Genomic DNA, 22,540 nt, shown 5'->3' with positions numbered 1-22,540 from the left:
TCCATTTGGAAGACCCATTTGCGACCAAGCTTTAACTTCCTGACTGATGTCTTGAGATGTTGCTTCAATATATCCACAACATTTTCCTACCTCATGATGCCATCTATTTTGTGAAGTGCACCAGTCCCTCCTGCAGCAAAGCACCCCCACAACATGATGCTGCCACCCGTGCTTTACGGTTGGGTTGGTGTTCTTCGGCCTGCGAGCATCCCCCTTTTTCCTCCAAACATAACAATGGTCATTATGGCCAAACAGTTCTATTTTTGTTTCAACAGACCAGAGGACATTTCTCCAAAAAGTACAATCTTTGTCCCCCATGTGCAGTTGCAAACCGTAGTCTGGCTTTTTTATGGCGGTTTTGGAGCAGTGGCTTCTTCCTTGCTGAGCAGCCTTTCAGGTTATGTCGATATAGGACTCATTTTACTGTGGATATAGATACTGTTGTACCTGTTTCCTCCAGCATCTTCACAAGGTCCTTTGCGGTTGTTCTGGGATCGATTTGCACTTTTCGCACCAAAATACATTCATCTCTAGGAGACAGAACCCGTCTCCTTCCTGAGCGGTATGGCGGCTGCATGGTCCCATGGTGTTTATACTTGCGTACTATTGTTTGTACAGATGAACGTGGTACCTTCAGGCGTTTGGAAATTGCTCCCAAGGATGAACCAGACTTGTGGAGGTCTAGAATTCTTTTTCTGAGGTCTTGGCTGATTTCTTTTGATTTTCCCATGATGTCAAGCAAAGAGGAACTGAGTTTGAAGGTAGGCCTTGAAATACATCCACAGGTACACGTCCAATTGACTCAAATTATGTCAATTAGCCTATCAGAAGCTTCTAAAGCCATGACATTATTTTCTGGAATTTTCCAAGCTGTTTAAAGGCAATGTCAACTTAGTGTATGTAAACTTCTGACCCACTGGAATTGTGATACAGTGAATTATAATTCAAATAATCTGTCTGTAAACAATTGTTGGAAAAATGACTTGTGTCATGCACAAAGTAGATGTCCTAACCGACTTGCCAAAACTATAGTTTGTTAACAAGAAATGTGTGGAGTGGTAGAAAAACGAGTTTTAATGACTCCAAGCTAAGTGTACGTAAACTTCCGACGTCAACTGTAGATATTCCATTAAAAATCAGCCTTTTCCAGCTACTATAGTCATTTACAACATTAACAATGTCTACACTTTATTTTAATGGACAAAGAAATGTATTTTCTTTCAGAAACAAGGACATTTCCAAGTGACCCCAAGCTTTTGAATGGTAGTGTACATATAAAATACATCTCATCAATATGGAGGAAAGAGTAAAAGGAATAAAATAGATGACTAAGTAACCTTCATTGATCCAATTATACTTTCTTTTAGCCTGTGTCACTTTAAAGCATTTTACCCATAAACCATTTCTTAAAGGCACAGTTCACCCAAATAACAAAAGAACACATTGGTTTCCTTACCCTGTAAGCAGTCTATGGACAAGGTATGACAGCAATCCATGATATGGTTTAGTTTCCCTGTCACCGTTTCCACATGCTAACGTTTTACAATTTGTGGGAAAAATCCTATTCAAGTCACACGACCGATATTAGCATTTTTCGTACATCATGTTCAAATCATCCGAAAGTATCTAAAATTGATTGTGTAGCTTAACAAAGTCACTTATAGATGTTTTGAGTATGATGCGCGAAAAATGCTATTATCGGTCCTATGACTTGAATGGGATTTGTGCCACAAATGCATTTGGAACAGTCCCAGGGGAACTAAACCAAAGCATGGATTGCTGTCATAAACCAATATGCTATTTTGTCATTTGGGTGAAGGTTTAAAGCGGAGTTAAAACTGATGAGCCTGTTTTGTTTATCTTAAAACTCCTTTGCGTAGGGATGTATTTTATATGGTTTCGTAAACCATTCCATTCCCCTGCACCAGTGTTAAGGAAATAGCTTTTTCCATCCATGCTCCTATAGTGCAGCGGTCTGATATTGGCAACACTGCCTCTGGTGTGATGGCTATGAGAGTCTAATGAAATTAAAATAACCAGACAAGTAACTGGGGGCAAGGTCACTTTAAAAATATTTTTTTGATCTGCACCACCCGGCGGTCAACAGGAAGCCACTTCAGTTCCCCGAAATTATTAGGACAAATGTGCATTCTAGGGCTGAGTTGAGTATAATTCTCATCGGTTGGTTTTGGGCCATTTGAAGTTTGTCCTTCAGATTTTTTTTTTTATACCACTGGACCATGAGATACAAGCATAGTCATAGTGGCACTGGATCAGAGATGTTGCCAGGGTCTGCATAGTAGTAAGTACAGTGATAAGGAAATAAGTACAGTGAGAGAAAAAAGTATTTGATCCCCTGCTGATTTTGTACATTCGCCCACTGATAAAGAAAGGATCAGTCTATAATTTTAATGGTAGGTTTATTTGAACAAAAATATCCAGAAAAACACATGTCAAAAATGTTAAAGTGATTTGCATTTTAATGAGGGAAATAAGTATTTGACCCCCTCTCAATCAGAAAGATTTCTGGCTCCCAGGTGTCTTTTACACAGGTAACGAGCTGAGATTAGGAGCACACTCTTAAAGGGAGTGCTCCTAACCGCAGCTTGTTAACTCTAAAAAAAGACACCTGTCCACAGAAGCAATCAATCAATCAGATTCCAAACTCTCCACCATGGCCAAGACCAAAGAGCTCTCCAAGGATGTCAGGGACAAGATTGTAGACCTACACAAGGCTGGAATGGGCTACAAGACCATCGCCAAGCAGCTTGGTGAGAAGGTGACAACAGTTGGTGCGATTATTCGCAAATAGAAGAAACACAAAATAACTGTCAATCTCCCTCGGCCTGGGGCTCCATGCAAGATCTCACCTCGTGGGGTTGCAATGATCATGAGAACGGTGAGGAATCAGCCCAGAACTACACGGGAGGATCTTGTCAATGATCTCAAGGCAGCTGGGACCATAGTCCCAAGAAAACAATTGGTCACACACAACGCCGTGAAGGACTGAAACCCTGCAGCGCCCGCAAGGTCCCCCTGCTCAAGAATACATATACATGCCCGTCTGAAGTTTGCCAATGAACATCTGAATGATTCAGAGGACAACTGGTGAAAGTGTTGTGGTCAGATGAGACCAAAATGGAGCTCTTTGGCATCAACTCAACTCGCTGTGTTCGGAGGAGGAATGCTGCCTATGACCCCAAGAACACCATCTCCACCGTCCAAACATGGAGGTGGAAACATTATGCTTTGGGGGTGTTTTTCTGCTAAGGGGACAGGACAACTTCACCGCATAAAAGGGATGATGGACGGGGCCATGTACCGTCAAATCTTGGGTGAGAACCTCCTTCCCTCAGCCAGGGCATTGAAAATGGGTCGTGGATGGGTATTCCAGCATGACAATGACCCAAAACACACGGCCAAGGCAACAAAGGAGTGGCTCAAGAAGAAGCACATTAAGGTCCTGGAGTGGCCTAGCCAGTCTCCAGACCTTAATCCCATAGAAAATCTGTGGAGGGAGCTGAAGGTTCGAGTTGCCAAACGTCAGCCTCAAAACCTTAATGACTTGGAGAAGATCTGCAAAGAGGAGTGGGACAAAATCCCTCCTGAGATGTGTGCAAACCTGGTGGCCAACTACAAGAAACATCTGACCTCTGTGATTGCCAACAAGGGTTTTGCCACCAAGTACTAAGTCATGTTTTGCAGAGGGGTCAAATACTTATTTCCCTCATTAAAATGCAAATCATTTTAAAATATTTTTGACATGCGTTTTTCTGGATTTTTTTGTTGTTATTCTGTCTCTCACTGTTCAAATAAACCTACCATTAAAATTATAGACTGATCATTTCTTTGTAAGTGGGCAAACGTACAAAATCAGCAGGGGATCAAATACTTTTTTCCCCCCACTGTATGTTGCTTTGTGTGGAGAGCGCTTGCTACACAAGTTGTGGCTAATTACCATTTAATGATTATTACTAGCACTGTATAAGAACAGCGGACGCCACATTCCTAGGCTGTGTGTGGAAAGTGCTAGCTTCACATGTTATGGCTAAGCTAAATTACCTACAAATATACCGTATTATTACTAGTACTGTAGAAAGGATGCTACGTTGCTATGTGTGGAAAGCGCTAGCGACACAGTTTGAAGTTTCTGTTTTGATGTTTTTACACTTTAAAATTTGTTTGCAATTCTTTAATCACTAGGCCAAAGGGCATAGATGGTACCAGTCAAGTTTAGCTAAGCTAAATTACCATATTATATTATTACTAGTCCTGTATAAAAGACAGGATGTTACATTGTTAGCGTGGAAAGCGATAGCTAAACGGGTTGTGGCTAAGCTAAATAACCAAATTATCATATTATTACTAGTACTGTTATGTTGCTCTGTGTGGAAAGCCCTAGGTACACAAGTTGTGGCTACGCTAAATTACCTGATTGTTATATTATTACTAATAATGTATAAGGGCTCCGCATAGCTTTGTGTGGAAAGGCCCATCTGTTAGTGTAACTGGGAGCAGCACCTCTTGCCTCTGTCTCACTCATGTGTCACTCCATCTGTCTCAACACCCCACCGGCCTTCTCAAATCTCCATCTTCCCCTCTTATCCCTCTCCCCTTCATTAATGGCTGTCTCTACAAATAAACAATAAAATACTTAAGGAGAGTGGAAAAGTTTGGAGAAGAAAAAAAACTCTACAGACACTCAAGATTCCCATTAAGATGCAGTGCAATACAACCAGAGTTGGGTTCAAATACTATTTGAAATAATTTCAAATACGTTATCTGGGCTTGATCGGCCTTGCCTAGTGGCAAAAGTGCACGCCAGATAGGCTACAGAAAACAGTGAAAGTATTTGAAAAATGTGAAATAGTATTCAAATCCAGGTCTGAATGCAACTTGCCTAGTCATCTTACCCTTATACTCCCGAGCTCCTGAGTGGTGCAGCAGTATAAGGCACTGTATCTCAGTGCTAGAGGTGTCACTACAGACCTGGTTCGAGTCCAGGCTGTATCACAACCAGCCGTGATTGGGAGTCCCATAGGGCGGCGCACAATTGGCCCAGCGTCGTTAGGTTAGGGTTTGGCCGGGGTAAGCCGTCATTGTAAATAATAATTTGGTCTTAACTGATTTGCCTAGTTAAATAAAGACAATGATCCAAAACACACAATCAAGTCTACATGAAAATGGCTAAAAAGCAACACATTTGAAGTTTAGGAATGGTCTAGTCAAAGTCCAGAACTAATCCCAAATGAGATGATGTAGCAGGACTTGAAATGAGCAGTTCATGCTTGAAAACCCACAAGTGTCGCTGAGTTACAGCAGTTCTGCATGCAAGAGTGGGCCACAATTCCTCCACAACAACTACAGGAAGTGTTAGGTTGGAGTCATTGCAGCTAAAGGTGGAACAACCAGTTATTGAGTGTTAAGGGACAATTACTTTTTTACACAGGGACATTGGGTGTTGCATAACTTTGTTTATGAAATAAGTACAGTGACGGAAAAAAGTATTTGATCCCCTGCTGATTTGGTATGTTTGCCCACTGACAAAGAAATGATCAGTCTATAATTTTAATGGTAGGTTTATTTGAACAGTGAGAGACAGAATAACAACAAAAAAATCGAGAAAAACGCACGTCAAAAATGTTATAAAATTATTTGCATTTTAATGAGGGAAATAAGGATTTGACCCCTATGCAAAACATGACTTAGTACTTGGTGGCAAAACCCTTGTTGGCAATCACAGAGGTCAGACGTTTCTTGTAGTTGGCCACCAGGTTTGCACACATCTCAGGAGGGATTTTGTCCCACTCCTCTTTGCAGATCTTCTCCAAGTCATTAAGGTTTTGAGGCTGACGTTTGGCAACTCGAACCTTCAGCTCCCTCCACAGATTTTCTATGGGATTAAGGTCTGGAGACTGGCTAGGCCACTCCAAGACCTTAATGTGCTTCTTCTTGAGCCACTCCTTTGTTGCCTTGGCCGTGTGTTTTGGGTCATTGTCATGCTGGAATACCCATCCATGTCTCATTTTCAATGCCCCGGCTGAGGGAAGGAGTTTCTCACCCAAGATTTGACGGTACATGGCCCCGTCCATCATCCCTTTGATGCGGTGAAGTTGTCCTGTCCCCTTAGCAGAAAAACACCCCCAAAGCATAATGTTTCCACCTCCATGTTTGACGGTGGGGATGGTGTTCTTGGGGTCATAGGCAGCATTCCTCCTCCTCCAAACATGGCGAGTTGAGTTGATGCCAAAGAGCTCCATTTTGGTCTCATCTGACCACAACACTTTTACCCAGTTGTCCTCTGAATCATTCAGATGTTCATTGGCAAACTTCAGACGGGCATGTATATGTGCTTTCTTGAGCAGGGGGACCTTGCGGGCGCTGCAGGATTTCAGTCCTTCACGGTGTTGTGTGTTACCAATTGTTTTCTTGGTGACTATGGTCCCAGCTGCCTTGAGATCATTGACAAGATCCTCCCGTGTAGTTCTGGACTGATTCCTCACCGTTCTCATGATCATTGCAACTCCACGAGGTGAGATCCTGCATGGAGCCCCAGGCCGAGGGAGATTGACAGTTCTTTTGTGTTCCTTCCATTTGCGAATAATCGCACCAACTGTTGTCACCTTCTCACCAAGCTGCTTGGCGATGGTCTTGTAGCCCATTCCAGCCTTGTGTAGGTCTACAATCTTGCCCCTGACATCCTTGGAGAGCTCTTTGGTCTTGGCCATGGTGGAGAGTTTGGAATCTGATTGATTGCTTCTGTGGACAGGTGTATTTTATACGGGTAACAAACTGAGATTAGGAGCACTCCCTTTAAGAGTGTGCTCCTAATCTCAGCTCGTTACCTGTATAAAAGACACCTGGGAGCCAGAAATCTTTCTGATTGAGAGGGGGTCAAATACTTATTTCCCTCATTAAAATGCTAATCAATTTATAACATTTTTTACATGGGTTTTTCTGGATTTTTTTGTTGTTATTCTGTCTCTCACTGTTCAAATAAACCTATCATTAAAATGATAGACTGATCATTTCTTTGTCAGTGGGCAAACGTACAAAATCAGCAGGGGATCAAATACTTTTTTCCCTCACTGTATGTGATTGTTGTGTTATTTGTTCACTCAGGTTCCCTTTATCTAATATTATGTTTTGGTTCAAGATCTGATAACATTCACTATTAAATATGCAAAAATAGAGAAAATCAGAAAGGAGGCAAATACTTTTTCAAGGCACTGTATCTACCTCTATCACTCCTGTATCCCTACATATTGTAAATATGGTATTGGAACTGACCCTGTATATACAGTAGCTTACTTACTTTCCTCTGTTCTTATTTTTATTTCTTGTGTTTTTGTTCAACCTTGTTATTTTTACTACTACATTGATATTGATTACTGCAAATCAAATCAAAAATAACATTTTATTGATCGTATACACATGTTTAGCAGATGTTATTGCGGGTGTAGCGAAAATGCTTACATTGTTGGGTTTAGAGCTAGCATTAGCATTTCACTGCACTTTTTGAAACCTCCATGCATGCAGTCTCACTTACTTATGCCCTCCCAAGAAGGAGCTTTTGGGAGATCCCTCTTCGTAATCCATCTGCAAGTCCTAGGAGAAATGAAGACCGTTACACAAGACAGAAGTCTTATTTCATTTCACTTTGCATGTTCCATTCCTCACAAGTCAGAAAGTCATTATAACGGCATGATGATGAGTATTAGAAATGAGAAATAAATGAATAAGGTTGGACCAAAATGAAATCATGACATGTTAAAGCTCCATCTCTTTTGAGTGATAGGTGACATTGAGGTTTTGTTGTGCAGAGGTGCTATGCATAGTGTAATTCTAGTTGAAAAGCAATGTGATTTCTTTTTGATTTATTCAGTTGAACTTCTATTCATTGGCATGCCCTATGGCAGTCATTCATTCATGCATGCAAATACATCATACCTCTTAATAATAACAATTTAATTGGTTAAGCACGTTTTAGCTTTAAGATTGTATAGAGTAGGAGGGGTAAACTACTGGCAAAGGCCTTTTAAACTCTTTTCTCTGAGCTTAAACTCTATCGCCACAGTAAAGACTGGATAAACTGTGTGGATGACACATCTGTCTTAATCAGATTTACCACCTTCTGCCTTTGGAGCGGAACTCTCAGTCATGCAAAACCGCAACGATTTTTTCACCCCTAGATTATCAGACGAAATTTCGTTATTCACCGCTATGCGTTCTGCTGAGGGAGGGATTTTCAGAGAGGGAGAAGGGAGAGAGGGAGGCAGGGGGAGGGAGGGAGAGAGAGAGGGAGGGAGTGAGAGAGGGAAGGAAGCTATAGAGAGAAAGAGAGGGGGAGGGAAGGAGAGTTGACAGAAGATCCCAGGCTTTGCAGCTCAGTGACTCTGTCACCTCTCTGCCCTCCTCCATCCCTCGCCTCTCATCTCTCCGTCCTCCCCCTCGTCTGAGTCTGCCATCATTGCGAGGGCGATGCGCTTTGATAACCGTCCCCGTTGCTTTTCTTCCGTTCCTTCCCCTATAATAACGGTCTCTTAGTCACAGAGATGCCGGGGCTGCGTCCCAAATGGCCCCCATCCCCTATATTGAGCAGTAAAAGTAGTGACCTATAGGGAATAGGGGGCCGTTTGGGACAAACCAGGTGTCAGCCTTGAACCCAATGTACACAGAATCTCAGAGGGTGCAGTTAAGAAACTGTTAAGCTACCATCTTTAGTATCTACGTGATGACATAGTGAATAATGGCAATATATATGTACAACTACAGCGTATATGTACAACTAAATATATGCGTAAGATGTGTGCATAATTGTATCTTTAGATTAGATAAAAGCATCAGCTAAATTCCATATTACAATATTATATTTCTAGGTCACATTGCTGCTGTATGGCCTAATGGGAAACACTTGACAATAAACCCTACCTTTTGTAAAATGTTACCACATCACAACACATTCATGCAGAGGTTGTGGGGAGGTTGTGAGGCTAAGCGGAAGCCTGTTTTACCGCGGTGCAGCTGTTGTATAGTTGCTGTATGTACCGTTTGTTACAAAAAGCATCTGCGGCGGGTGCTTAGGCAGCACTCCCCTGTCCAACTCGAAGAGTTTGTCCCGATGGGACAAACAATTATACTTTTCTCTATCAACCCCCTTCTCTCAACCACTCTCTCAACATCTCTCAAACGCTCTACTTCTCAACCTCTCTCTCTCTCTCTCTCTCTCTCTCTCTCTCTCTCTCTCTCTCTCTCTCTCTCTCTCTCTCTCTCTCTCTCTCTCTCTCTCTCTCTCTCTCTCTCTCTCTCTCTCTCTCTCTCTCTCTCTCTCTCTCTCGCTCTCTCTCTCTCTCTCTCTCTCTCTCTCTCTCTCTCTCTCTCTCTCTCTCTCTCTCAACCTCTGCCTCTCCCCCCTCTCTCGAGCGTTGTCTTAACCTCAACATCCCTCGCTCTCTCTGAACCTCTCGCTCTCTCTAAACCTCGCGCTCTCGCTCTCTCTAAACCTCGCGCTCTCGCTCTCTCTAAACCTCGCGCTCTCGCTCTCTCTAAACCTCGCTCTCTCTAAACCTCGCTCTCTCTAAACCTCACGCTCTCGCGCTCTCTAAACCTCGCGCTCTCTAAACCTCGCGCTCTCTAAACCTCGCTCTCTCTAAACCTCGCGCTTTCGCGCTCTCTAAACCTCGCGCTCTCTAAACCTCGCGCTCTCGCAACCTCGCGCTCTCGCGCTCTCGCAACCTCGCGCTCTCGCGCTCTCTAAACCTCGCGCTCTCGCGCTCTCTAAACCTCGCGCTCTCGCGCTCTCTAAACCTCGCGCTCTCTAAACCTCGCGCTCTCGCGCTCTCTAAACCTCGCGCTCTCTAAACCTCGCGCTCTCGCGCTCTCTAAACCTCGCTCTCGCTCTCTCTAAACCTCGCTCTCTCGCTCTCTCTAAACCTCGCTCTCTCGCTCTCTCTAAACCTCGCTCTCTCGCTCTCTCTAAACCTCGCTCTCTCGCTCTCTCTAAACCTCGCTCTCTCTAAACCTCGCGCTCTCTAAACCTCGCGCTCTCTAAACCTCGCGCTCTCTAAACCTCGCGCTCTCTAAACCTCGCGCTCTCTAAACCTGCGCTCTCTAAACCTTGCGCTCTCTAAACCTCGCGCTCTCTCTCTCGGTCTCTCTAAACCTCGCTCTCGGTCTCTCTAAACCTCGCTCTCGGTCTCTCTAAACCTCGCTCTCGGTCTCTCTAAACCTCGCTCTCGGTCTCTCTAAACCTCGCTCTCGGTCTCTCTAAACCTCGCTCTCGGTCTCTCTAAACCTCGCTCTCGGTCTCTCTAAACCTCGCTCTCGGCTCTCTAAACCTCGCTCTCGGCTCTCTAAACCTCGCTCTCGGTCTCTCTAAACCTCGCTCTCGCGCTCTCTTTCTCTCTAAACCTCGCTCTCTTGCTCTCTATACCTCACTCTCTCTAAACCTCGCTCTCTCTAAAACTCGCTCTCTCTCTCCAAAACTCGCTCCTTCTCTAAAACTCGCACCTTCTCTAAAACTCGCACCTTCTCCAAAACTCGCTCCTTCTCTAAAACTCGCTCCCTCTCCATCCCTATATCTCCATCCCAACCCCTCTTCCTCTCTCATCTCTCCAGCTCCCTGTCCTCCCTCGTCTGAGTCTGCCATCATTGAGAGGGCGTTGCACTTTGATAACATCCCCCTCTCTTTAAACCTCTTTCTCTTTGAAAAAGAGACGCGTTGCATTGTGACAAGGCCTAAAAATAAAGCCCTTTTGTGCCCCTGTAAACAACAAGCGTATGCTAAAAAAATAAAACTTATTACAAAATAGGCTAGGGGACGACTTACATGCGATATATTTCATCATTTTAACCTGTTTGGTGATTTTTCATGCTGATATTACTGCATTATTTCATCATCCACGTCAAAACCAAGTAGGAATACAAATCATACTGTAAGGTATACAGGGCATCAATAAATATGCAGTGACGCATAACGCTGTAATAACCAAAAGGAACTATAAGCTGCAAACAATATGTTACAGAAGAGAGTACATGTCGCAAGGGCACAGGTTATGTCTTTACATGCAACGACAAGTGAAAGTGTTATGGGATGCCAACGAAAGCAGCAAGACAGCGGGCTTCAGAGTGAAAGGCGTCCAAACGTGAACTGACAACATATGAACTGCGATGAGGACGAGACAACACAAAACGGAGGTCAAATATGGGCAAAAATAAGAACAAAAAGTACCATGTTAGATCTTGCAGTGTAGTATTGTTCTTCCACACAGTCCAAAAAATCGTCAGAGTCGGGCTGTTTAGTAGACAGACCAAGAAAATATAGATTATTCACAGTCATCTGGTATTTACAAAAAAATAAAAATCACACACACACACACACACACACACACACACACACACAGCATAAAAAAAAATGTTGAGGTGTTTAAGTTGTTCTCAGAAGAGGTGGGATGATGGTTGGGTTAAGAAATGTATACACAAATAAAAAACACACATAAGGGGTGAGAAACTCAAAAGGCTAGCCAGGGGACCAAAAGGATACCATGCAAGTGGGGCCTTCAGAAAATGTACTTTCATGGACGTGAGCTTCTAAAACAAGTGGCCGACCTTCCCATCCAACAGAAGCACATCAAAGACAGAAGTTGAGAGAGAGAAAGAGCGTGGTATTACAAGCCTACGATTTTTTTGTTGTTGACAAAAAATAAATAAAAAGAATTAGAAAAAAAGCATAAAACATGAAATATGTGTGTGTGTGTGTTATTAGAAAAAAATGTGTGTGTGTGTTATTAGAAAAAAAGCATAAAACATGACAATACTTCAAGACTGGAGGATTGGAAGGCACTGTGTACAGAATTTAGAACTGATTGTTAATTCACACTCACACACATTCAAACACTGCTACATTCAAACGACTGTTGAGACTAGGTTAGATATTTCATTGTTGGAAGGGTTAGAAAATGTACTTAACAACGCGAGTCTCTCACCCCTTTGGTATTTTTGAAGTCAACACACAAACTACAACCCCTATCTGTTGACTGTGGGTACGTCCCAAATGACTCCCTATTCCATATATAGTGCACTACCTTTGACCAGGGACAATATGGTGTCATTTGGAGCACACATTCTGGGTTTCCAATATAGCTTGTCATCCCTATTGTACCACATACAGTTAATATAGTCTATTTAACATTTAATTCTGTAGTACGCCTCATCCAAAATACAATGCACAGTTAAGGGATAATAACAGTGCAATAGTAATAGCAGTAGCAAAGCGTGATTTGGTTGGTCGAAAAGTGTGAAACGTTGATGGGCAAGCGTGTGTTGTGTTGTGTGTGTGTTAGGAGAGTCACTCACTGCTGGTTCATGATGAGGTTCAGTCTCCTTCCTAAGCGGGGGATCAAACTTGACTTGATCAACTATCAGGGTTAAAAAAATTAAACAGTGAATTAAACAAACTGCAGTACTAAGAAATTAACACACAACACATTTCGAAATATAGTCCCAGTGGCCTGGCAAAGAAAAAATAATTAAAAACGCATGCGTCGAACAGTAACATAAGCACAACATATCGCTAAAGATCGCTAAAGATTGCTTATGGGCATATTCCTACTAGTGCAGGAACCTTCCCCCATAATCCCTGTGGACAAGGAGTCAAAACTTAATGGCAAAGATTTAGACCCTCACATATAGAATCCCTGAATGAACAGTAAGCAGTTCCCCATATGCCTTTTGCAGATGCAGGGCGAATATTCAAGTCTCTTGGGAAGTGATGTCTCTGCCACTCAGAGTGACAAAAATGAGAGCCGGAGAGATGTGGGGGGAAGTGGTTTTCCATACTTAACCACAAGGTCATGAGAAGGACCGATCAGGAAGAAATCTGAAAAGCTTTCGTTACATTGTTATAAACGTGACATTATAGATGTCCTAACCAGTCACAGTGACCTTAGTAGACGTTAGATTGTGGCTACTCACTTGACGCAGTTGTAAAGATGCGTTATAAAGGATTCGTATCATTTCAGCCAGTAGTTTTGAAAGAAGCGCTCACGAGCCAAAATGGTTCCCCTAACATTGTGCACAATTGTGTACAACGTCAGTACATGTGGGGATGTGTATTTTGGGCTCACCCCGCAACCTCATTGGACAACACTGTGCTGACCTGATCCCGCCTCCCTCTATAAACTTGCAACCTTATTGGACCTCATTCCACCTGCCTATCAACATTGTCCATCAAGTTCGGTTGTTGGCAGGCTAGCTCCCGTTGTAGGGTATGGTGTCATCAGACTAATATGGCAAACGAGCAAGCAAATGTTAGAATGTAATTTTAAACAACGGAAAATGTATACTTCTACACTACATGACCATGAGAACACCTGCTCATCAAATATCTCATTCCAAAATCATGGGCATTAATTTGGAGTTGGTCCCCCTTTTGCTGCTATAACAGCCTCCACACTTCTGGGCTTTCCACTAGGCTTTCCACTAGGCTTTCCACTAGATGTTGGAACATTGCTGCGAGGAATTGCTTCCATTCAGCCACAAGAGCATTAGTGAGGTCGGGCGACTAGGTCTGGCTCGCAGTAGGCATTCCAATTAATCCCAAAGGTGTTCGATGGGGTTGAGGTCAGGGCTCTGTGCAGGCCATTCAAGTTCTTCCACACCGATCTCGACATTCCATTTCTGTATGGACCTCGCTTCACGGGAGCATTGTCATGCAAGAAAAGGGAAGGGCCTTCCCCAAACTGCTGCCACAAAGTTGAAAGAATAGAATTGTGCAGAATATTATTGTATGCTGTAGTGCTAAGATTTCCCTTCACTGGAACTAAGAGGCTTAGCCCAAACATTAAAAACAGCCCCAGACCATTATTCCTCCTCCACCAAACTTTACAGTTGGCACTATGCATTGGGGCAGGTAGCATTCTCCTGGCATCCACCAAACCTAGATTTGTCCTTTGGACTGCCAGATGGTGAAGCGTGATTCATTACGCCAGAGAACGTGTTTCCACTGCTCCAGAGTTCAATGGCGGTGAGCTTTACACCACTCCAACCGACGCTTGGCATTGAGCATGGTTATCTTAGGCATGTGTGCGGCTGCTCAGCCATGGAAACCCATTTCCTGAAGCTCCCGATAAAAAGTTATTGTGCTGACGTTGCTTCCAGAGGCAGTTTGGAACTCGGCAGTGAGTGTTGGCAACAGAGGACAGGAGATTTTTACGCGCTAAGCACTTCAGCACTTGGGTGGCCTACCACTTCTCGGCTGAGTCGTTGTTGGTCCTAGACCAATAACAGCACTTACAATTGACAGGGGCAGCTCTACCAGGGCAGAAATTTGACGAACTGACTTGGCATCCTATGACGGCGCCATGTTGAAAGTCACTGAGCTCTCAGTAAGGCCATTCTGCTGCCAATGTTTGTCTACTAAGATTGCATGGCTGTGTGCTCGACTTTATACACATCTCAGCAACGGGTGTAGCTAAAATAGACAAATCCACTAATTTGAAGGGGTGTCCACATACTTTTGTATATATAGTGTGTTTGCATCAAATGTCCTACTCTTTGAAAGTCGTGTATTGATTATATTATATGCCAACGTGGTGAATGATGATCGCTGGCAATCAACAGCCCAATCATACATGTGTGAAAGTTTAAAAGGTGGACACATGGAATTATTTGATTTGAATGTATGGTTGACACAACATAAAGTTGGGCCGATATTTTAAAGTGGGTGAAAGTTTGCAGTATAGTTTTCTCGAGCGCATTACAGTTGTGTGTGTTGTGTCACACTTGCGATCCACGAACGGAATGGATGGACACGCCTTGTATAATAAACATTATAGCCTATTGCACAATATATTCAAAAATTCTAACAAAATACAAGGTTGCTGTTTCGAACCCCTGATCCGAATAGGTGAAAAAATGGTTAATGTGCCCTTGAGCAAGGTAATTAACCCTAATGGCTCCCGTAAATCTCTCTTGATAAGAGTGTCTGCTAGATTACAAAACAAATTGTCAAAAATATATAATTTCTAATTTCAGATATTTTCTAATTTATGATGCATGGATTTGATCGATGTACTTGATGTTTTTTTTTGCTGTTATCAAATCAACTAATGGTAAGCCATGCAGGCACTTGAAAACTTGCTTCAGAGCGCACGTTCACTACATGACAGGCACAAGTGCGTAATCTCATGCACTCAATGATGACAAGTTAGAAAGTAAGTATTCAGTTGCTTTTATCCGCTTGGAGAGAACTGTAGATCGTTTATTATGCGTGTATGAGCCATAAAACGACACGTTGAGTCCAAAACAGAAGGTTTACATTTTTTTTATCGTTTTTAATCTTCCGGTGATAGTCAAGCAAATAACTGTCGGTCTCACGGTAATTGACCATTAATTAGCACAAAGACATTAGCATCTCCTGGCTTCCACACATAGCCTACAAGCCACAGATGCATTTTAAAAAGTCTAATAAATCTATTTAATATAGCCTACACCTTCACAATAAATCCATTATTTACTTTAGACATGATATAAAGAAAATGTAGTCTATTTCAGAAGAACAGAATATCACACTCTGAGTTGTCCTGAGTGCTCCATCACGTGATCGGGTCTTTCCCACAGGTTACAAGTGAAGACAGACACATCGGGGACGCAACGGAGTGAGTCCTTATCCAATTCCAAGGTGCATATTGAAGATATTGGAAGACCCGTCTATTTACTTTTCGTCAGCCAACAATGAGTAGGCCTAACGAACAGCGACAGCACTAGCCTATGTCAATCTACTATCCCCCATAGTACAAAAGTCAACCTATTCTATTCTGTGCGAGAAATAAATATTCCAAACATAGTCTGGGACAGTTGTGGGATGCGATAGATCCCAAATTAATACAACCACTAGCATCCCCAAAAACTTTTTACGCAATGTGGCTGACGCAACAGATCAGAACGTTTAACTTAAAATGTTGATAAACTATTAGGCTATTTCTTCCCATTATAAGCGCTGCAATGCGCACATGGTAGTACGCTATAAGCGTAAATGTTCCATTAGTGGAAAACACAGCAAATGCAATTATGCATGTAATGCTTTTATTAAAAAGGTGCATTTTTATGGTGAAAATGATCTTCCCCAAACTTGAAACTCACGCGCTGCTTATGTATGCCTGTTAGGCTCTACACCCCTTGTAAAGCGCATTAATGTTGTTTGGCCACTTTAGCTGTGATGCAAACCTTACTAAAACATATAGGCCTATGGGCTAGGCTACATGATGTTTGCGACTATGATTCAAAAAGTTTTTTAAAAAAGCGTCCTTTTTTCTTATGCTGGGCATCATTCAGAAGTGATAATATATAATTCACAAGTGATAGGCTAATATTGTCACCCATCAGACAATTCTTGATTTAATCTTGTCTTTACATATACTAAATAATATATGTGTGAAATGTGTTTTGATTTGGAATGGACCATTATCATGCACCGGTCTCGAAACAGGGGCAGCGGGAAAAAATACATGTCATCTATGCACTTAAATAGCGAATGGAGGTCGCTTTTCCCCGTGGTTTATTTTCATGCCAGCTAGGTACTCCTGTTGTAAATATAAGCAATGTGCTTAATATATTAGGAAAGTTGAGAAATAAATATAGTAGGCCTAGCCTATAGAAAGCTGACCCTCCTATTTTTAGTAGAGACCATTACTCTGTTTTCTCGCGCAATTGCATAGCCTATAGAAATGTTGTGCAACATGATCTCATGGGCTTTGATTAGATTTTCGAAAACATTTGCATTGATGTCAGAGTGATTAGGACAATAGAATGCTGAGTACCAGGCAGCTAGCAAGTTTGGTAGGCAACTAATGACCATCAGCGGCATCAGAGCTTGGAGAAGCCAAATTACAGTGACTAAACAGTCATGTGGAATTTGACTGCCTTCGTGACTTGTGACCGCGGTGTGGAGGTAATACGGTCACCGCAACAGCCCTGGTCATGACTGCTTATGACATACTACGGCATGCTAATGTAATTCTTATAACAGTCTAATACCAGAGGGATAAAGACAAATGCTACTGAAGACACTCACAGTTGATCTCAGAGAGGGTCTTCCCTTCTCGTGTGTTCCCGGAGCGAATCCGATGCGGCACCGGTACAGGGGGCTGTCAAAACAGATAAAGTGGAGTGAGGGAAACAGTACAACACTAACTAGCCTGGTCCCAGATCTGTTTGTGCTGTATTGCCAACTTTTATGGTCATTGTCAGCCCAAACCGATCAGGGACCAGGCTAGTAATACATTAGTAAAAAAAAATAGCATTTTTGGATGCAGGCATTCTGACATACATTCCACCTACAGTACAGTTTATGAAAGCTTCACAAAAACCCTGTATTTGAAAGTAAAGCACTGTTATGTGTGTTTGATATTATTTCAATGTGCTTGTACGCATCTGACACTGCCTTAAAATGACATCTAAAAAGGGATTCAATTGTATTTTCAAGTATTGTGTGGCAGCTTTATGAAATGGGTATGCTGGTCATCGGCAGGGACTGGGGAATTTGTCAGGATCAAAAGAAATATGAAAGGAGCAAAGCCCAGGTAAAAAGTTAAAGGAAAACCAGCCTCAGTCTTCTGAAAACCTAGAGAGTTACATTTTTCAGCAAGGCAATTACACACATTGTTATGCCAAAGACACACCAGAATGGCTTTCCAATAAGTGTTGAATGTTCCTGACTGGTTTAGTCTCAGTCCTGAATTAAATTTGCTTGAAAATCAGAGATATGGTTTAATTATCCCTGTCCATCAATGATTCCTAACCAAATTTACTGAAGCAATTTTTACAAAAATAATGGACAAATGTTGCCCAAAGAGTTGTGCAAAGTTGGTAGAATATTATTCACAGCTGTAATGGTTGCCAAAAGGTGCTTCCACCAAGTATTAACATATGCAATCAAGACATCTTTTAGACATTTTTCTCAAACTTTTAAACTTTAAATGTGGAGTAGATTGTGTAGATCTGTAGGTAAAAAATCCAGTGTAATCCTTTTTTAGCAAAATGTGAAGACTGTGCGAGGGGTGTGTAAAAAAAGTATTCTGACCCCTTAACTTTTTCCACATTTTGTAAGGTAACATCCTTATTCTAAAACAGATTCAATTGTTTTTTTCCCTCATCAATCTACACACAAATCCCCATAATGACAAAGCAAAAACAGGTTTTTAGAAGTTTTCGCACATTTATAAAAAATAACATACTGAAATATCACATTTACATACACTACCAGTCAAAAGTTTTAGAACACTCATGAGAATACTCATTCAAAGGTTTTTCTTTATTTTTACTATTTTGTACATTCTAGAATAATAGTGAAGACATCAAATCTATGAAATAACACATATGGAATCATGTAGTAAGCAAAAAAGTGTAGTAACTAAAACAAATTGAGATTCTTCAAATAGCCACCCTTTGCCTTGATGACAGCATTGCACTCTCTTGGCATTCTCTCAACCAGCTTCACCTGGAATGCTTTTCCAACAGTCTTGAAGGAGTTTCCACATATGCTGAGAACTTGTTGGCTGCTTTTCCTTCACTCTGCGGTCCGACTCATCCCAAACCATCTCAATTTGGTTGAGGTCGGGGGGATTGTGGAGGCCAGGTCATCTGATGCAGCACTCCATCACTCTCATTCTTGGTAAAATAGCCCTTACACAGCCTGGAGGTGTGTTGGGTCATTGTCCTGTTGAAAAACAAATGATAGTCCCACTAAGCCCAAACCAGATGGGATGGCGTATCACTGCAGAATGCTGGGTAGCCATGCTGGTTAAGTGTGACTTGAATTCTAAATAAATCACAGACAGTGTCACCAGCAAAGCACCCCCACACCATAACACCTCCTCCATGCTTTACAGTGGGAAATACACATGCGGTGATCATGCGTTCACCCACACCGCGTCTCACAAAGGGCTGTCATGTACCTTTTACTGAGAAGTGGCTTCCGTCTAGCCACTCTACCATACAGGTCTGATTGGTGGAGTGCTGCAGAGATGGTTGTCCTTCTGGAAGGTTCTTCCATCTCCACAGAGGAACTCTGTAGCTCTGTCAGGGTGACCATCGGGTTCTTGGTCACCTCCCTGACCAAGGTCCTTTCCCCTCCCGATTGCTCAGTTTGGCCGGGCGGCCAGCTCTAGGAAGAGTCTTGGTGGTTCCAAACTTCTATTTAGGAATGATGGAGGACACTGTGTTCTTTGGGACCTTCAATGCTGCAGAAATGTTTTGGTACTCCTCCCCAGAGCTGTGCCTCAACACACGGTCATCTCACGGATGATCAATGGAAACAGGATGCACCTGAGCTCAATTTCGAGTCTCATATCAAAGGGTCTGAATACTTATGTAAATAAGATATTTCTGTTTATTCTTTTTCATAAAACGTGTGAACATTTCTAAAAACCTGTTTTCGCTTTGTTATTATGGGGTATTGTGTGTAGATTGATGAGGATTTTTATTTAATTTAATAAATTTTAGAATAAGAACAACATTTGGAAAAGGGGAAGGGGTCTGAATACTTTCCGAATGTACTGTATATAGCATCAAGGGGTAAGATCAGAGATCTGTATAGATGCTCATGTCTCCGCCCTAACAATGGGAATTGTTGGCCAAAAGGTGGAAGGCATGCGACAAGCTTAGATTTTGGTGAAAGTGAAACATCCTGCTTCACCTCTTCCTCTCTGATAAGATCAATATAATGTAACGACAATCAGCGATAACGATGATGAGAGAAGAACAAGAATTCAAATGTGTAACCGTCTTTGCAGACGGAGCATGAGTACCAAATGGCACCCTGTTCCTTTTTAGTGCACTACTTTTGACCAGACCCCTATGGGCCCTAGTCAAAAGTAGTGCACCATATAGGGAATAGGGTTCCATTTGGGACACTCAGGTGAGTCACATCTTCCTGGCAACCTTCCATGTTTCCCTGATTAAAAAGGCTGGTGTAAAAATAACACCACTGAATGTCGCACTTTGATGACACATGCGTAATGAAAATGACCCTTCTGAGGGGGGGGTCGTCAACCTTATATCCGCCCTCCCACTAAGCCCTGTGGGGAAAATCATTAGTTGGCGGCCAGTCTTCTTCTGTGTCATGACTATAAGAAGGGTGTGCATCCCAAATGGCTCCCCATTTCCTATATAGTGCACTAATTTTGACAGCAGCCCACGTAGTGCACTACGAAGGGACCAGGGTGACATTTGGGGGCAGCCAAGGTAGTCCCAGGATGGCTTCCACTGTTATTTATTTAGCAGTGTGTCCTCCCTCGTGCATCAGAGGACATGCACTTTACTTTATGTGAAGGGCTCACAGTGGAACTGACAGTTCCAGGGCACAAAATGGCAGTTGAATGACATCCTTCAATGCCTGGTTGTTTTGAAGAAGAGACTAAAAGCATTTAGAGCCAAACCATCGGAAGCGAAGGGCAGTTGAAGGACCCTCACCAGCACAACTTCATCTTGGGATATATTATAGGATTATTCTTGTCTGTATTTTATATTTTATTAATATAGCAGATGCTCTTATCCAGTAGTGAGTGCATACATTTTTCTTACTTTTTCTTGTGGTCCCCCATGGGAATTGAACCCACAACCCTGGCGTTGCAAGCGCCATGCTCTACCAACTGAGCCACACGGGTCTACCGTTAAAAACAAATAGCATTTGGTTCCAATTTACAATAAGTGTCCCCGATACCTTTGTATTTACATGTAGAGCTACAGTATCGACACTGTAATTACACTATCTGATGTAAATATTTATTATGGTCACCCACTGTAAAGTGGGACTAAGTCCTCAAAAGGTAAGGTTTAGCATAGATTTTAGCTTTAGCAAGGACCCAATGGTATCACACCATTCTCCACGTCAAACAATTTCAGCACATGTCCATTTCTGATGTTACACCCAAACACACTTCTCATGCACAAAACATCTATGTCTGTGTCCACACAATCTAATTTACCAGAGCAGGCAAACACACACATGTAGGCCCACAATGCCTCCAAACACACACACACACGGTACCTCTCTGCCAACGGCAATACGTGGGAGTTGCAGAGAAAGGGGGAGGGGGGGGTCAACAGGTTGAAACGCACCCCAGTATGAGCCAAACGACCCTCTTGTATTTCAACTAAGGGCGAAGGAGAGAGGCAGATACACTCAGCCCAACTGATGAGAGGAGTTGAGGAGGAGTAGGGTGAAATTGCCCTTAGACGCTGATCTTCAGGTCAGTTTTGCGTTTCCCCCACTAATGGTTAAGGTTAGGATTGGGGGAAGGGAAGCTGATCATAGATCTGTACCGAGGGGAAACTTTACCCCGGAGCAGTTTGGGACAGGGCAGGGGGTGAAACGGCCTAAAGAATTCCAACACCTACAGTCAACACCTACAGACAGGTATTATGGACCTTGGACAAAGTGACTGCTGCCAGAGGCTAATTAACGCTTATGCTAAGGCTAGTACATCTTTAAAATTAAAACAAAAATATATAGATGCTGTATAATATTATACATTCTGTAATTGTCTAACAAATATGCAATCAACAGAGCCAATGAACAGGACAGAATGTTCAGTCAGTGTATTCTAGTATAATATTGGCAACGTTAGAAAGTACTGCTGAGTGTGAATACTGTGGCTATGAATAGCAAAAGCACTCTCGTCAAGCTCTTGCTGTGCATTATACACAGACTAAATTGACCGCTAAAACCTACAGTGACAAAGTGTTCTGTATAACAAAGTACATTTGATGCTCTCTAACCAATTATTGTCCTCTACAGTCAATTAAAATGATTTAGGGCCTTGATCAATCAAAACCGGTAACCAGGATTTACAGGAAAGAAAACAAAAATCGAAATTATTACTATTCCACTGTGAGAATCGATGTCACCATTTTAAAATGGCAACCTCCGAGGCAACCTAGCCTGGGTGCCAATCTGTTTCTGCTATCTTGCCAACTCCTTATGGAATAGTCATGCCAAATGTTTGGATTGACGCTGAGTGACAAAGAGTTGGCAAGATCGCAGAAACAGACTAGCACCCTCGCTAGAGGCAAAGGTTACTGGTTAGTGTCTGCAGCTCCACTGTACCTCCTCAGGCTCCTCGGGCTCGTCATCTAAGTGGTCGTCGAAGGAGGAGTGGTCCGGGTTGCTGGCCTTGTCCAAGAGCTCGATGGCCAGTGTTCGACTCAGGGGTTGCGAGACAAAGGGATGCTGGGGAAACATCAGGGGACAACAATGAAGCTGAGTTCATACTGTAGGATAGCCTGGTCTCGGATCTGTTTGTGCTGTCTTGCCAAATCCTATGGCTATTGGTGGGGCAATGACCATAGCAGTTGGCAAGACTATAAAAACAAATCTGGGACTGGGACTAACTGTAGGAGACTATGGGCCAGATTCAGTCAAGAAAATCCATGTGTCAGAAAGATTGCATTATGAGAAATGCAATCGAATAAAACACTTTTTTTTGGTACCTATATTGTCAAATTAATCATAGCACTCAATTATTTAAAAAATGATAAATAC

At 42.5% G+C, this 22,540-nt stretch overlaps 1 protein-coding gene across 4 annotated transcripts in view; it reads right to left on the bottom strand.

The window, feature by feature from the left end:
• map4k3a (mitogen-activated protein kinase kinase kinase kinase 3a) overlaps positions 1-22,540 on the bottom strand; it is a 99,168-nt gene that overhangs the window by 16,935 nt on the left and 59,693 nt on the right. For 3 of the 4 annotated variants that reach the window (XM_045691311.1, XM_045691312.1, XM_045691314.1), the window contains 5 exons: positions 22,106-22,228; positions 17,072-17,144; positions 12,355-12,416; positions 11,231-11,293; positions 7,550-7,608 (listed from right to left, as the gene is read on the bottom strand). In XM_045691311.1, coding sequence (XP_045547267.1) covers positions 7,550-7,608; positions 11,231-11,293; positions 12,355-12,416; positions 17,072-17,144; positions 22,106-22,228 — 380 coding nt within the window. The remainder of the gene's footprint in view (positions 1-7,549; positions 7,609-11,230; positions 11,294-12,354; positions 12,417-17,071; positions 17,145-22,105; positions 22,229-22,540) is intronic. The other variant, XM_045691313.1, reaches the window with a different exon arrangement.

The sequence above is a fragment of the Salmo salar genome, chromosome ssa12 (assembly GCF_905237065.1).
Source record: "Salmo salar chromosome ssa12, Ssal_v3.1, whole genome shotgun sequence".
Taxonomy (NCBI): Eukaryota; Metazoa; Chordata; class Actinopteri; order Salmoniformes; family Salmonidae; genus Salmo; species Salmo salar.
Note: the sequence above shows the minus strand (reverse complement) of the source record. Positions and strands in the feature narration are given on the sequence as shown.